Source organism: Cucurbita moschata, unplaced genomic scaffold, assembly GCF_002738365.1.
Source record: "Cucurbita moschata cultivar Rifu unplaced genomic scaffold, Cmos_1.0 Cmo_Scf00028, whole genome shotgun sequence".
NCBI lineage: Eukaryota > Viridiplantae > Streptophyta > Magnoliopsida > Cucurbitales > Cucurbitaceae > Cucurbita > Cucurbita moschata.
In genome coordinates this window covers 1751290-1767187 of record NW_019268544.1, presented here as the reverse complement: position 1 = coordinate 1767187, position 15898 = coordinate 1751290, and the positions used below count along the sequence as shown (strand labels likewise).

Genomic DNA, 15898 nt, shown 5'->3' with positions numbered 1-15898 from the left:
CCCCCCCCCCCCCCCTCTTGGGCCCCACATTTCATGGAATGAATGCCACGAAAGCTTACCTTTATTATTATTTTTATGGGAATCAAATTGGATGCTTCGACGCACCGTTTTGATTGTGGCACGGCTTTTGAGCGGCTGGATGTATATTAAATTAATATCATCTCATGACACGTGTGCCTCTCCTTCAAATGGTAGTATCTATTAAAGGTGAGGGTTTAATTTAAAATATTTTGAAACTTATATATATAATTTAATGGACTAAATAATTATAAAAACAAGTATCCATATAGACCTCTCTAATAATTGGAGGCTCAAATAATTGCATAATGCATCCTGTTCTCTTTTCTCTTTCTTCTTTTCTGTGTTAAAAAAGGTGTTTTTATTTTTTGGTTCATGATTATGCATTTTCAGTGAATACAAAGCCTAACCACTTTCTACTATCCTTGCTTCCTCTTCTTCCTCCCCTTCATAATTGTGTTTTTTTGTTTCTTTTCCTTTATGCTTTGGCTTTTTGTTTCTGGTTCGTTTTTACCCATTTTTTATTCCACGTACTTAATACATCGTGTTATAATTTATAAATTTGTGATTCATAGATGTCAGAGTCACATACCTTAAACTTAGTCGTAACAATAGAATCCTCAAATATCGAATAAAGAATTGTGAATCTCGAAGGCATAGTTAAAAGTGACTAAAGTGTCGAACAAAGTGTATACTTTGTTCGAGGGCTCTAGAGAAAAGAGTTGAACCTCAATTAAAGGGAGACCCTTAAAGTTTAGTGTACTATGTTCAAGAAGAGGATTGTTGAGGATAATTATGGGTTTATAAGTAAGGAATACTATCTCCACGGGTATGAGACCTTTTATGGAAACTTAAAACAAAGTCGCGATAGCTTCCGAATAGATTTGTAATTCCTAACATTAACTTATTTTTACAAGTACTGAGTCTTAAATTTTAATTTAGAGATGAAAAATAAACACAATTATTAATTTTTATTGTTAAATAGAGAGCGAGAAAAAAAGTTGGCCAAGAAAAGAAAAACTGAGTAACCCGAATTTGGGTGAGACAGTCGGTGGTAGCTCTGAGTCGAAGCCGAAAACCAATCTGATCCGAAACTTCTTACCAATTTGGAGTCTCTAGCTCTGCTGAAAACAAGGAGATTGACCCCTTTACATTTTCCCATCACCCAGTTCCTTCGAAACTATAAGTATGCATCCAAGGTGTTTGAATAAATGCTTCACCGACTCTCACACTTTGAATACTCTTCTTCACTTCCCTGTAACATTTTCTCAAGCCAAATGGGGAGGATGCCATATTTGGCTCTCAATAGTGATCCGCTGATTGATGAGATTTTAAATTCTGATTTCAATGAGCTTAAAATTGCAGCCACCAGGCTTATTCATCATACCGCCAAGCTCGGTGGAAAGGGCCTTGGGACTTCTTTTTTCAAATGGCTTGCCTCTTTTGCTGCCATGTGAGTGCTTTCTAATGCAATGGAGCCCAAAAAATGGGTCCCTTTTGGATTATTTATGGACTCTGCTTGTTCTTGGTTCTAAATTTCATGTTTTTTTTTTTATTACATCACTGTGCAGTTACTTGTTGATTTTGGACCGCACAAACTGGAGAACAAACATGCTTACTTCGCTTCTTGTCCCTTACATTTTCTTCAGTCTTCCTGAAGGAATTTTCGACTTAGTGAGGTGACAGTCACGCTCGTTTCTTCTTATTTTTATTGCTTTAGCCAATGGCTTTCAAATGTTAACGATATCGTTTTCTTCTTGATTTTGTTAAGAGGGGATGCAGGGAAATGGATTGCCTTCGTTGCAGTGGTATTGAGGCTCTTCTTCCCACGACATTTCCCAGGTAATAAGCATGGTGTCCTCTGTTTAGTTTTCCACAACATATTGTTCAGTAACCTGATGTTTTGTATGATAAAGCATTGCTTTTGGATTTGTGACATCCCGATGGAGAGGGGAACAAAGCCTTCCTTACAAGGGTGTGGAAACTTCTTCACTCTATTAAAACTTTAGGGGAAGCCCAACACAGAAAGTCAAAAAATAACAATATCTAACAATATCTTATAGCGGTGAGCTTGGTGTGCCAGCAAGGACGATTGCCCTTAGGAAGTGAATTGTGAGATCTCATATGGTCGGTGTGCCAGCAAGGACGAAGGCCCCTAAGGGGTGAATTGTGAGATCCCATATTTGTTGGAGAGGGGAACAAAGTATTACTTATAAGAGTGTAAAAACCTCTCCAAACAGACACGTTTTAAAACTTTGAGTGGAAACTAGAAGAGAGTCAAAAGAGGATAATATCTCTTGGGCTCGAGCGGAGAGTCAGACATCGGGTGGTATGCCAGCGAGCACGTTGTGCCCCTAAGGTGGGTGGATTGTGAGATCCTGAGTTGGAGAAGGGAACAAAGCATTTATTACAAAGGTGTAGAAATCTCTCTAACATATGACTAATTTTAAAACTGAGTGAAGCCTGAATCATATCCCCTAGCAGGATCCTTGAATAATTTAACTTTGAGTGAAACCTTGTATGATGCATTGAATAAGTTAACTACAAAAAGGCATTCATTCGTTCCTCATCACTGTTAGATTCAAACTTGTAATCGTTGATGTTGAACTCATGGTTAAGAGTAGTGGAAGTGAGATGGTAAAAGCTGAAAACATTGAGAGAGCATGTTGATGTGCAGATTGGCTAGAGATTCCAGGGTCGTTGATTCTGCTTCTGGTGGCAGCACCAGGGTTCTTTGTACACTCATTGAGAGACCACTTGGCTGGCGTCGTGATATGTTTGATCATTGGATGTTACCTTCTGCAAGAGCACATTCGCGCATCAGGTGGCTTCAGAAACTCTCTTACTCAAAGCCATGGCATTTCCAACACCCTCGGCATCGTCCTCCTCCTTGTCTTCCCTGTTTGGGCCATGCTTGCTCGCTTCTTCTAGCTCTAAATCCCACACATTTGCTTCTCACTTCTTCATCAACCAAAAATTTTGTAACTTCTTTCACTTTTTTTGCTTCCTTTCTTCTTACCCTCTTTATATATTTTCCAAATAGTTCATCCATTTGTATGTTCACAACGTATGTTGTAACAATCAAGTGTCTCATAAATTTTTCATTGGGAGATCTCAATCTACAAATCTATTATCTCACGTAGATTGCTGAGAAATACCAGTATCAACAAAGACCCAAAGAGTACCAATGTCAACAAGGACCCAAAGAGTACCAGAGTACCAATGTCAACAAGGACCCAAAGAGTACCAGTGTCAACAAAGACCCAAAGAGTACCAGTAATAAGTGGATTGTGTGAGATTGTGAAATATTATAGCCGTGTAACTGTTATGGTAAAAAAATACATTTTTTTTAATATTATTATTGAAATTTTACTGAATAAACTTATAATTTAACCTTAGTAAAAACAGTCCTCTTATAACCCTTAATCAAACACTTGTGGTATATTCCTCTCGAAGCTTATTGAGAGTGGATCCCGCATTAGTTAATTTAAGAATGATTATAGATTTATAAGTAAAGAAATACATCTGTATTGGTACTAAGGGGACTTTTGGTGCTCAATAAATTTGTTTATGTCTCCGACCCAAAATTGAATTAAAATTTGATGATTCAAATACAAATTCCAAATGTTTATGAAATAAAAAAAATTAAAAAAACAAACAAACAAAATAAAGTAAAATTATTATTAAAGAAAAAAAAGATGTTATAGGTATATCCTAGTAACGAATGAGGTGTAGCCACGTGGAAAAAATAAAGCCAATAGTTGAGCATGCAATCACCCAATAAGATTTTTTCTTATCCAATTCTTTATCCTTCTCTAACCTAAGCCACGAAATCATCATCTCTCCTCTCACTTTCATAACCCCTCCCTACTGGTCGTTATAGTTTCAGTACCAGTCGCCGGAGCACATTTCATTCTACACTCCGACACTGAGACTGAGACAGAACAATGGCGGCCTCAGTACACGCCGCGGCTACGCTTATCCAGCCTTCTAAGTTGGCCGTCTCCGCAAGGACCGCCAACTCCCAACTCAGATCTTCTCAGAGCGTTTCTAAAGCTTTTGGCGTTGAATCTGCCGGAGCTAGACTCACCTGCTCTCTCCACTCCGATCTCAAAGACGTTGCTCGTAAGTTCTCCGATGCCGCCAAGATCGCTGGCTTCGCTCTTGCCACTTCCGCTCTTGTCGTTTCGGTATGCCCTTTCTTTGCTTGTGGAGATTTTGTTTGTTATGATTCTCGATGCTTTCAATTTCAGCATCCTTTCTGTCCAGAGTACGTTAATTTACCTGCTGCGTCTAGTTGCTTAGATTGATAATTTCTTTCAGTTATTGTATTTTGGGAGTTGAGTTCTATCTGATTACCTCGAATTAGGTAAATGACAATTTCGTACCGAAGAAAGGATGAGAATCCTTGATCCACATTTTAAAGCTTGGAAACTTCATGAGCCTTTGAAGTAAAAAAAATGAATCTAAAATTTTAAGGACGTATTAGTAAAGGATTAATAGGAATTTTTTAATGCAGAGTGTCCAATTAATACAATGCTCCAGCGTTAGTGAAATGAAAATAAGAGAAGATCAAACATAATGCATCAAGAATGACCCGACTGACACTTGATCGATGATAAATTGATAATCATCTGAACTATTTGATGCATTTTCCTGTATTTCCAGGGAGCCGGTGCGGAAGGAGTACCAAAGAGACTCACCTTTGATGAAATCCAGAGCAAGACATACCTTGAAGTAAAGGGAACTGGAACAGCAAACCAGTGCCCAACCATTGATGGAGGAGTTGATTCATTTGCCTTCAAATCTGGCAAATACCAAGCCAAAAAGTTCTGTCTGGAGCCCACTTCTTTCACTGTCAAGGCAGAGGGAGTGAACAAGAACTCCCCACCAGAATTCCAAAACACCAAGCTCATGACTCGCCTAACTTACACCCTAGACGAGATTGAAGGACCCTTTGAAGTGAGTGATGATGGTTCCATCAAGTTTGAGGAGAAGGATGGAATTGACTATGCTGCTGTCACTGTTCAGCTGCCTGGAGGCGAGCGTGTTCCTTTCCTCTTCACCATCAAACAGTTGGTGGCCTCTGGAAAGCCAGATAGCTTTGGAGGAGACTTCTTGGTGCCATCATACCGTGGCTCCTCCTTCTTGGACCCAAAGGGAAGAGGAGGTTCGACTGGTTATGACAATGCGGTGGCATTGCCGGCTGGTGGAAGAGGTGATGAAGAAGAACTTGCTAAAGAAAACAACAAGAATGCTTCATCTTCAATAGGGAAAATCACTTTGAGTGTGACCAAGAGCAGGCCTGAGACTGGTGAAGTTATTGGTGTGTTTGAGAGCGTTCAGCCATCTGATACTGATTTGGGAGCAAAAGCTCCAAAGGATGTGAAGATCCAGGGTGTCTGGTACGCTCAGCTTGAATCTTAGACCCCTTTCTTTCTTTGTTTTATGATTTGCATATAGTGTCGTTGTCAGTTTATTAAGAGAGTTGCTAAACTTTCTTCGAGAGAAACGCTAGAAGGGGTTCTATTTTATTCCAGTTTGCATATAAAATCTTTGTGCCTTTCATTCACTCTTCACATTCGAGATTAGAGCGTTTTAATTAGTCGAGTTATGCCCTATTATAACTCTTTTAGACTTTAAAATAATAAAATAGATAATATAGAATTTGTGAGAACCCACATTGGTTAGAGGAGGAACTATGCGGCTGACCTCTAAGAGGATGGATTGTGAGATCTCACGAGAACGAAACATTCTTTATAAGAGTGTAGGAACTTCACGGTGCATTCTTTATAAGGGTGTAGGAACTTCTCCCCTACCAAAAGCGTTTTAAAATTTTAAAACTTGTGGAAAAGGAAAGTTTCAATAGCTTTCAATATTAAAAATAAAAATTAATTAATTTAAATTTATTTCTTAAGCTTTAATATTTTGTTTGCTTAATAAGTTTTTGAACTGATATTTAATATTTTTAAATTTTAATTTTGTATTTAATAAATATTTATTTATTTTTATTACGTTTAGTTTTTAAAAAAAATTATAAATCTAGTAAATATAAAATTAGGTGACAAATGTAACTTTCTAATATATCAGTTAATTTTTTAATAATTTTAAATTTTGTAATTTATAATTTATTACATATTTTAAGCTTAATAAATTTAAAATTTCAAGTTGAATTAATTATATAATAAAGTGGAAATAAAATTTGATAAAATAATTTTGGTTTGACGGTTTTATTTTTTCTTTAAAGAAAATAATTGTATCGTTCCACAAATAAATAAATGAAGACGTTTCGATAAACTCGTCTTTAGTGAGCAAAGATTCCAACGTTCATACAGTGAATGTCCAATTATATAAAACTAAATCACAAATTGCAAATTTTCCAATTAAAACTACATGTCCAAAATCATCTGAATTTTCTTGGGAAATCAGAAAGCCAGCCAATCTCGTTGAACACGATCGCGGTGCGGCAGCGTAGCAATTAAATCCCCTTTCCGATCTTTCATTTTCCGGGAATCCATTTTCTTTTCCATCCAAACAAAATCGAACAAACGCAACAAACCCTATTCCATTCTCCAGATTTCGAGGTCTCCAGAGCCAAATTCAAAGTTCCCCCCATTTCCGAGCGATGAATCTATGATGGAGGCGAGTGGTTTCGGCGTAGAAAAGTTGCAGAGGGAAAATGGAAGAGCTGCCGGGGGCATTGGGCACAAGCCCAAGCTTGGTCCTCCGTTTGGGGCAGGCGATTTTTGCCTCGGCTTCCCTCTTCTTCATGTGTCTCGAAATCGAGTTCTACAGCTACACGGCTTTCTGGTAATCATATTCTTTTAACCCCTGTTTTCTTCAGTTCCTTACTTCTCCAATTAGGTTTTTTTTGTCCTGGTTTTCTGATCATGGTTGGATTAATACATCATGTTTTGTAAGTAGCAACTTGTGTTAGTTTCGTGGCCTAAGTTCAATTCCAATCCATGCATTTTGTATATTAGTATATCAAATGTTTGATTACTGCCTATAGGAATTGATTAAGAACCACCTAACTTTAACAGGATATGTTCTATAGGTACTACTGTGTTCTTGAGTTCATTAGGAATTGATTAATGGATTGTAGAAAAACTGTGTTCTTTCGAAAAGTTGTAAGTTTAGATAATTTTGATGAAGCCATGGTAACCACCCATTTAAGGAAAGGAATGGTATAGGAGCTTCTTTGTACCGAATGAGTTGTTTAATAGGATTAGTCAAAGGGCATGTAAAAATTTGATTGTTAATGCCAACCCGAGCATACACGCTCCCACGTTCGCTTCTTTGCCCATTTTTATCGAAGAAAGTGGAAGTTAGAGGTTGAATTTTGTTTGAAGTTAAGGTTCATGAACTATCCACTAATCCAATGGCCTGTTAACTTGAAGTTGAAAGTGATTTTTAGTAAAAATCAGACTTAAAATTTTGTAACATTTGTCATCGTTTTTTTTATGTAATTTCTACCATGGCAAGGTGGAAATCAAAGCATCATCCTTCAGGGTTGTAAAAGGTACTTCATCTATTAAACTATGCTCGGATTGAAACATTTCTTTCCGTTGTTATTTCAAGGAAGATGAATCGTATTTCAACAAGAATTAGCTGATCCGGGTTGTGCTAATATACTAATGGAATCATTTCAAACTAGTTTACAAATTACAGAGCGGAAGCCTAAAATGACTGTTTGTTGGGAATTCAAATGTTTGGTAGCTCTGGATGTCTAGTTTTGGAACTGTTTATACGATGAACTTTCTATTTTCTAAACAAAAAGTTGTCTGATCACACCAAGTTTTCTAGTACAGAGTGATTAGCATTGTCCAGTATTTTAGTAATCAGTTGTAAGGTGAAAAATTCTTATCAAAATGATGTAAGGGCACATAGGAAGAACTAGAAGGATACTTGTTTGATGTTCTTCTCCAAAACATTGGGCCATTTGTTTTTTTGTTGGCATGCTTATGTTCTAGCTGCAGCTATTTCGACACAAGGATAACGACATCGAGTTTAATATGTTTGGAGTCAGACTGATGATGTTAACGATGAAGATTTCTGTTATTTCGACATCGAGTTTAATGATCTTAGAACAACTTCTGATAGATGTTCTTCCAGGAGGGCATAAATTATGAGAACTTGAGCTAATTTTCTGCTCTTTTTCCTGCAAAAGATATGAAGATCCAAAATCTCAAGAAAACTTTATGATTGCTCATGTTAATTCCCCCAGCTATCTAGTGACAATCATGGGCTTGATGGTTCCTTGGAGTCTGACATTGGCAGTAGTGGACGGATATTCGGTTTTTGTTAGGCATTTACCTCCTCAGGCGAGAGTAACGGCGATCATCGTCGCCGGAGACTGGGTACGAAAGAAATACCCTCTAGGAAATGATCATATATTAACATCTTTGTGTCTTTGCAGTCTAGGTTGAAAAATGAATGAAAACAATTTACATTTGCTGTGTAATATAGGTTCTATCATTTCTCGCCTTGGCCGCTTCCTGCTCGACAGCCAGTGTCGCCGACGTGTTGCTCAAAGTCGGGGTGCCGTATTGTTCGGCAAAGCTTTGCAGTAGATATAGACTTTCAGCAGCAATGGCTTTCTTGTCATGGTTTCTTTCTCTGGTTTCTGCCCTCTTCAATCTCTGGCTTCTTCCTTCTTTGTAAAGTTGATCATTATGTTCATGTCGTTTCTGGAAAACTGTACATGTCAAAAAAAAAAAAAAAAAAAAATCTTGTTTACTCAGTGTATACATTTTTCCAATCCCTGAGAATTGGATTGGATAACTGTAAAAAAATGAGTCAATAATTAACAGTGTTATGCTGAACACATTTGTTCGAACTTCATAGACCTAAAGTATATTCGGCCCCATAAAAATATTTGTTTTCATATACGTATAAATATCGTTATCCTCTATTTAATTTCCACTAATTCAACCATTAATTTTTTATAAAAAAAAACTTCAGAAATAACAGCTCAAACTCATCATTAGTTGTTCATTTGTGTTTCCTCCCTCAAAGTTTTAAAATTGTCTAATTGGAGGTTCTATTTTATTATAAACTTATTTTATTTTTTCTTTGTTACTATAAATTCTGTTTTATTGGCATTTAAAAAAATAAATAAAGAGAAAATTAAAAAATAAAGAGGGTGAAAAAAAAAATCAATTTATAGAGAGAAAAATGGAAGACAATCGCAATTATACTAATTTGGCATTCATTTGGTGGATTTCAGATTCAAATTATCCACTTTCATCAAATGCTTAAATAGCACGTGGAAAATATGAGAATTATGATTTTTAAAAAATGAATTAATTTAAATTTCAAATTTTAAATGATGAAGTACAGATTAACTTAATTTAATTCTCTATATAAAATTGAGATATCAAGACAAGACATTTTTAAAAAGCTGAAAGATTTTCTATTATTATTAAAAAAAGACAAATTATTCATCACTAATTAATTATTAGGGGACAAAATCTTATACAAAATTAATTATAAGTGCCACAATTAATATCCAAAGGAGAAGAAAAAAACATAATAATTATCAAATACTTAAAAAAAAAAACTGATTAATATAAGGGAGAGCATGTGGAAATTAAATAATTGATTAGATTAAATTAAATTAAAATGAAAAAAAAAAGACAAAAAAGTGATGAAAATGGGACAGTGGTGTCCTTAAGGTTGTTGATTGAATTCCATAATGTGTGGGAATGTCTTTAATTATCTGGTACTTTGTATTCGTCTCTGACGGTGGAGCTGCCCTTTTGTGGGACACCCTGCCCCTTAATTCAAAAATAATATAATTAAATAAATACTTTTTATTATTTATTATATAAAGGGTAATCCCCAACTTTATAATTGCTCATTAATAAATTATGTATCTATGGATAGTTCATGGATTTTATAGTGTTACAATTCCTTTTTTCATTTAGACTCCTATTTATTAATTAATTAATAATTCCTACTTTTTAACTAATATTTATTTATAATCAAATAAAGCCAATGAATAATTGACCTTTTAATTTTAAACAAAGGGTGTGCTTCAAAATTAAGCTTTTTACTAGTATTTCCATTTATTTATTATTGTTGTTGTTTTTTTTGTTGGTGGGGTCAAAAATTTGGTACAAAATTAAATAAAAATAATAATTTTGTAATGTATAATGGTGGGTTTGATGTATCTCATTATTGAGTGGGATCTAAGATTTCGATGAGGGAAGACTTTAACAGAAGCTTCTAGGAAGGCCTTTTTCCATTAATTACAAATGGTGTTGATGATAGGCTTCTAAAGAGGTAGATTGTGAGATTCCACATTGATTGGAGAGAGAAACGAAACAACTATGGTAAAGAACTCCCCATATATTTTTTTAATTAAATGTATTACAAAAATTTATTAATAATGTTAAAAAAAACTTTTGAGGACCAAAATTAAGTAAAATGGAGGTTGTAAAAAGTAATATTAAAAAAAAGGAAATGTGGGCGGTGGGCTGAGCAAGTTGGCGTTCGGCCCAGCAAAACCAGATAAGGTTGCGCCATCCTTTGTCTCGGTGCTGGTTTGCTTTTGTGAATTCCGAGGCATTTTGTCACGTTTTTTTTCAAAAAATAAATAAAATAACTTATACTGAGCCTGCCACTGAATTCATCACATTAAACTAATTAAATTTTTAATAAAGTTCTTTTTTAATCTTTACCATTTTTTAAAAACCTATAATTTGACTTTTGATTTGGTAAAAAGTGAAAAATGTGTCAAAGTTTTTTTACTGCATGCTTTTTATATATATATAGTTTTGTAGATTTTTTTCATTAAATACATATAAGTACGAGATTTATTTGTTTTTTTTTTTATTCAAATGTAGAATTTTAACAGTTGCCCTTTTACCAAAACGTCGATTTTTACCTCGGGATAAAAAAAAATTGAAGAATTGACATCAGTAGGTAATAAATATGATGACGAGGGTCATAATTGAGAATACACAGCGCAAATCCCATCCAACCTGTCACGACCGACTCCCAGCCTGGCAGTCCCCACTGCTATTTAGAAACAAAAGGCTTGGGCCCACATCACTATTTGACAATCCTACGTGGCAATGCTTTTCAAAAACTGGGAGCCCCTTCCCTCTATGCCCCACCTCCTCTATATATAAATACAAACGCGTTCCCCAATTCCAAACGCCTCCAAATTCCACGGCTCTTGCACTCTCCTCCCTCCGCCGCGCCGCATCGCCGTTAATGGGTATTTGCAGTTCATCGGAATCCACCGCCGTCGCCACCGCCAAACTAATCCTCAACGATGGAAGTCTGCAGGAATTTTCGTATCCTGTTAAGGTTTCCTACGTTCTTCAAAAGAATCCGTCGTGCTTTATTTGCAACTCCGACGAGATGGATTTCGACGACGCCTTGTCGGCTATTAATGACGAGGAGGAGCTTCAACTCGGACAGCTCTATTTTGCGCTGCCGTTGAGTAGGCTGAAGCAGCCGCTTCAGGCCGAGGAAATGGCCGCATTGGCCGTCAAGGCTAACTCTGCGCTCATGAAATGTGGCGCCGGTGATAAATGCAGCCACCGGCGGAGATCTGTGTCTCCATTAGTTTTCACAGTTGAGGAACTCAAGACTCGCAAGAGACTCTCCGCCGGCCGTAGTGGCGCCGGTGGAAGAAAAAAGTTCGCGGCGAATTTATCGGCGATACCCGAGTAGGGGCAATTTTGGAAAATGGGATGGGTTTGTTTTGTAAATAACGAAAAGACAGGGGCTGGTTCATTATTTCTTTTTATTAATTTTATTTTTACAAAAATGAAGGAAGCTCTAATTTTTTGTTTTTCATAATACCTTTGGAGTTTAATATTGCTATTTTTTAAATTAATTTTCTAAAAAAAAAAGGCTATAAAAATCTACAATCATACTCCATTTTTTACCTTTTAAAGTATTTTTTATGTATAAATATAGTATTTATTATGGAATAAAATATCATACATTTTAAAATTTATTATTTTATTTATAAAATTAAGTATTTTTGAAGGTACATACTGTCATAAAAAGTGGTGCATATAAATGAAAGGTGGTGGATGGACGTTGATACTCACGTCCATTTGTTTTTTTAGGGACAAATTGGTAATAAATACCAACTCCCACCGACTATTCAATATTTATTATTTCACACCGTTAATTACCATTAAAAACAAAACATTTTAAAACAATAATTTATTATTTCTGTCAGGGTTCACTTCTTAGTTATTTTCAACCCCTTTAAATTAATTATCTACTATAAATTATTTTGATTATGTCAACCAAATTAAAAGAACTAATTATTTCATTTCAAAATTAAATTAAATTAATTAAGTCAAACTCAGCAAAAGCATGAAATTGGCTTTGTGTAAATAAATAATTAATTAAATTTATCCTACATTAATTCCTCGAGACAAAAACATTTCAAAATTCATCGTGAGATTCCACACATTTTAAAATCACGAAGTTGACTATGATACATAACGAATAAAAACATACGATCTCTACTGTTCTAGCAGTAGGTTATGCTGCTTTATGTAAAAAAAATCGAACCCACAACCACCACCACCAAAAAAAAAAAAAAAAACATTTATTTGATTAATGTTTGAGAAAAGGAAAGAAAAAGAAAATTGGGTCCATTTGCTTGCTGTTTCATTTTGTAATTTAGGGTTTTAAGGTCATTCTCTTCTGATAAATAACCATCAACTTTGTTTTCCAGCCATCAATTTTTTGGACACAAATGGTTTTTATAATTCTAGTGGGAATAATAGATAGCTGTGGACCAGTTCACAACCATTTTTTATTTTATTTTTTATATTTTATATTCAATCCATTTTTTTTTAAATTATTTTTTATAAATAATTTAAATATTTAAATCTCCACGTAAAAAATGAAATACTCTTATTTCTCTAGTTGAATATCAGTTTAATTGAATTAAAAACTATGAAGTAAAGGTAAATTGAATTTTACATAAAAAAGGAGTACATTTTTTTTATTATTATTATTTTAAAAGGAAATAAGAAGAGTTAATTAATACAGTGAGAAGATTAGGCAGAATCGATGGATTAGTCGGAGCCAGCTGTATTTCTATATGGAAGTGGACCCAATATTGTGGTTTCATATTATGAGGGGCAATGTAGTAATTTTGCTCATTGACAATGTCTTAATTTCATTATTTAATAAATAAATAGGTGGTCATTCTAAGACTTTCGACTAAAATTTTACTAAATCTTAATTTTTGTACTAATTTGCGATGCTACAAATATAATCAATTTTTTGGGAAGAGATTATGAAATGACAAAATAGAATAATTAATATTTAAAATTTAAGTTTTTTTTTTTAAACATTCGAGTTATTACATAGTTATAATCACCACATTCTTCTTATCCCTTACGACATGATTACGTTACCTACTCCTTACTTCTTTAAAAATAAGACAATTTCCATCGACCGATCTGAATTCTTCTTGTATGTTAATATAGAATTGTTCCAATCCAAGCATGTTTTACCATAGATATAATATTTGGATAATATATTATAATAATTAGTTATGGAATATATCTTAAATATTCGTAATCAATTGATTTGATTAGTAGTATATTTTATTTTATTCTCAATATTTAATTAGTTTATATTTTCCTTATTGGTAAGTATTAGTTGATAGTTTGTATCCTATTTAAACGTTATTAATTTCAAAAAAATACACACCTTCGACCTCAATTCTATTTCTCATTCTTAACAAGTTTTTATCATTGAACAATCGAAAATAAACGTACAAATTGTTGGTATATGTAATAATTTTATTTTTTAGTTATTATATTATGAAAATCTGTCTGTAATATCGATTTATTTATATATATTTTATTTATTGGAATGTGATGAATAATAAATTACATATATAAAATAAGAAGAAGAAGGGAAAGAGGGGAAAAAAAATAATGGATCAACTTAACATTGACTTGACCAACATTAAATGTGTGCAAGTTGGTGATCATTGTCTCCTAGGCATATACACGTGCTTCATTCTCAATAAATTTATTAATTCCTTACCTACATTAAAAAAGGAAAAAAAAAATAAAAAAACACCGTAATTATTAGCATTTCTTGGCCATTGATCTTGCAAATATGATAAAAAGGAATTTTTGTTATTTCAATTTAATATATAACTATGCTACCATCATTTTTTTAAAAATATTTCATGAATGTAATAATATAATTTTAATAAAAAAAAGTTCCATTAATTTTAAGAAAAATGAAATATTTAAATAAAATAATGGTGATATTTAAAATAGAAAAAAAGTCATTATCAACTACAATTGACTCACATCACTCCGCCTAATTTGACGTAGGCTTTTTAAGCTTGGCTCAATAAAAGGTTGGTTGCTCTATTTGGGTTCAATCAAGCGCTCGTCAACTTGGCTCGACTCGATCTAGCTTGGTTCAAAGTCTATTTAGCTTGATTTGAAGTGAACTTTCGAGACTTATGGTTCAATCACTCTTCTATTTGGACTCAATCCGACCTTAAGTGTAACGGCCTAGATCCACTGCTAGCAGATATTGTCCTCTTTGGACTTTCTCTTTCGGGTTTCCCCTCAAAGCTTTAAAACGCGTCTCTTTGGTGCCATTATCTACTACAAGAGAAAAAAAGACTATGGTTACAATTCATTCGTAGTTCTCTTTGGGCTTTCCCTTTCAAGCTTCCCCTCAAGGCTTTAAAACGCGTCTGCTAGAGGAAGGTTTACACACCCTTATAAATGGTAGTTTGTTCTCCTCCCCAACCGATGTTGGACATCACGTCTCTGACAAATTTGGTATTAGAGCAGTTAGGTTATAGGTCCTGCAAACATTTAGGCTAGAGAGTCGTGTCCTCTGTGACCTCGCTCGTCATACACATGCCACTCACGACCAAACGTTCTCACGTGATGGAAACATAGAGACAAAAGTCAAGCTAGTATTTATAGAGTATACCACGACCTACTATGGCATTATTATCACACATTACCTAGAAGATGTGCTACGAATAAATTGTAACCATAGTTCTTTTTCTGTTGTGGTAGATAATGACACGAAAGAGACGCGTTTTAAAGCCTCGAGAGGAAATTCGAAAGGAAAAGTCCACAGAGAACAATATTGACTAGCGGTGGATCTGAATCGTTACATTAAGTCATGTATAATCTCAGTTTTGTCCTTGATAGTTTTGTATCTCATTAAATTTAATACTATGGTCTAAATTTACGTAACATAAATTGACTAATATTATTAATATACTAGTTGTATCATATAGCATATGTTTTGCAATTGAATGGGTCTTGTGCCACTCTTTGGAGTTTTGTGAAAAAAAAATAAAAGAAACAAAAGTTCATAAATAATAATAATAAGAATAAGAAGAAAAAGAAGCAAATCCAGCTGGACTTTCTTAATTTCCTCCTAATAATTTTAAATTATCAAATCAATTAAAATTTACTACAAAATTAGTAACCACTTTGTCCCATTTTCATTTTATTTTTCAATAGCTTTAGTAAATATTTAATTGTACAATAAGTTTAATAAATGTAAGTGCTTAGAAGTTTGTAGAAGCTGTAATAAGTGATATATTTATTGTCTTAAATATTCTCCATCTAATAACCTAATAATTGAGGCCTTACCATCAATTATTTTAATTGTTTAAATCATCTGTCACGTGCTTAGCTCAACAAATATGGATAATTATTACATTATTTTGTTTGGATAATTATTGCATTATAAATATAAGATCTTATTTGTTCTAAAATAACATTTAGATGAGGAAGAATATAAACTATATATTAAACCATTGATTTATTGAATTTGGAAGAATGATGAATATACCATTCAATCATAATAATTTCAATTTTTCTTTTCCAAA

At 33.9% G+C, this 15898-nt stretch overlaps 5 protein-coding genes across 7 annotated transcripts in view; all 5 read left to right on the top strand.

Annotated features, from left to right (window-relative positions):
* Positions 1-1461, top strand: part of LOC111463154 (BTB/POZ domain-containing protein At5g66560-like) — a 4524-nt gene extending 3063 nt beyond the window's left edge. Inside the window, exon 5 of one of the 2 annotated variants that reach the window (XM_023106996.1) lies at positions 1384-1461. The gene's annotated coding sequence lies outside the window, so the exon portion shown is untranslated. Of the gene's footprint in view, positions 1-9; positions 166-1383 lie in introns of those variants that run through there. The other variant, XM_023106994.1, reaches the window with a different exon arrangement.
* LOC111463155 (cold-regulated 413 plasma membrane protein 2) lies at positions 129-3127 on the top strand. 2 transcript variants are annotated; one of them, XM_023106998.1, is made up of 5 exons: positions 129-207; positions 1384-1471; positions 1590-1697; positions 1790-1860; positions 2696-3126. In XM_023106998.1, the coding sequence occupies exons 1-5, from the start codon at positions 165-167 to the stop codon at positions 2947-2949; spliced, it is 564 nt and encodes a 187-aa protein (XP_022962766.1). In that variant the 5' UTR covers positions 129-164; the 3' UTR covers positions 2950-3126. The 2 variants fall into 2 exon arrangements, with proteins under 2 accessions (XP_022962766.1, XP_022962765.1); XM_023106997.1 differs by lacking the exon at positions 129-207 and having other exon boundaries at positions 985-1471; positions 2696-3127.
* A 722-nt stretch (positions 3128-3849) lies between these two features.
* LOC111463396 (oxygen-evolving enhancer protein 1, chloroplastic-like) lies at positions 3850-5590 on the top strand. The gene is made up of 2 exons (XM_023107325.1): positions 3850-4208; positions 4687-5590. Exons 1-2 carry the CDS (start codon positions 3966-3968, stop codon positions 5443-5445), a joined length of 1002 nt encoding a protein of 333 aa, XP_022963093.1. The 5' UTR covers positions 3850-3965; the 3' UTR covers positions 5446-5590.
* A 771-nt stretch (positions 5591-6361) lies between these two features.
* On the top strand, positions 6362-8839 carry LOC111463114 (CASP-like protein ARALYDRAFT_485429). Its single transcript, XM_023106932.1, has 3 exons — positions 6362-6828; positions 8246-8378; positions 8488-8839. Exons 1-3 carry the CDS (start codon positions 6698-6700, stop codon positions 8680-8682), a joined length of 459 nt encoding a protein of 152 aa, XP_022962700.1. The 5' UTR covers positions 6362-6697; the 3' UTR covers positions 8683-8839.
* Positions 8840-11175: 2336 nt separating this feature from the next.
* On the top strand, positions 11176-11832 carry LOC111463438. Its single transcript, XM_023107372.1, has one exon. The coding sequence runs from the start codon at positions 11242-11244 to the stop codon at positions 11704-11706; it is 465 nt and encodes a 154-aa protein (XP_022963140.1). The 5' UTR covers positions 11176-11241; the 3' UTR covers positions 11707-11832.
* The last annotated feature ends 4066 nt before the right edge of the window (positions 11833-15898 follow it).

What these genes read in the sequence shown, in the direction of transcription:
- LOC111463155 (XM_023106997.1), top strand. Translation starts at nt 1,230, where the DNA reads ATGCTTCACCGACTCTCACACTTTGAATACTCTTCTTCACTTCCCTGT. An exon ending in CTTGCCTCTTTTGCTGCCAT is followed by an intron (nt 1,472 to 1,589) that starts GTGAGTGCTTTC and finishes ATCACTGTGCAG; the next exon opens with TTACTTGTTGATTTTGGACC. An exon ending in GGAATTTTCGACTTAGTGAG is followed by an intron (nt 1,698 to 1,789) that starts GTGACAGTCACG and finishes GATTTTGTTAAG; the next exon opens with AGGGGATGCAGGGAAATGGA.
- LOC111463396 (XM_023107325.1), top strand. Translation starts at nt 3,966, where the DNA reads ATGGCGGCCTCAGTACACGCCGCGGCTACGCTTATCCAGCCTTCTAAG. An exon ending in CTTCCGCTCTTGTCGTTTCG is followed by an intron (nt 4,209 to 4,686) that starts GTATGCCCTTTC and finishes CTGTATTTCCAG; the next exon opens with GGAGCCGGTGCGGAAGGAGT.
- LOC111463114 (XM_023106932.1), top strand. Translation starts at nt 6,698, where the DNA reads ATGGAAGAGCTGCCGGGGGCATTGGGCACAAGCCCAAGCTTGGTCCTC. An exon ending in TACAGCTACACGGCTTTCTG is followed by an intron (nt 6,829 to 8,245) that starts GTAATCATATTC and finishes TAATTCCCCCAG; the next exon opens with CTATCTAGTGACAATCATGG. An exon ending in TCATCGTCGCCGGAGACTGG is followed by an intron (nt 8,379 to 8,487) that starts GTACGAAAGAAA and finishes TGTGTAATATAG; the next exon opens with GTTCTATCATTTCTCGCCTT.
- LOC111463438 (XM_023107372.1), top strand. Translation starts at nt 11,242, where the DNA reads ATGGGTATTTGCAGTTCATCGGAATCCACCGCCGTCGCCACCGCCAAA.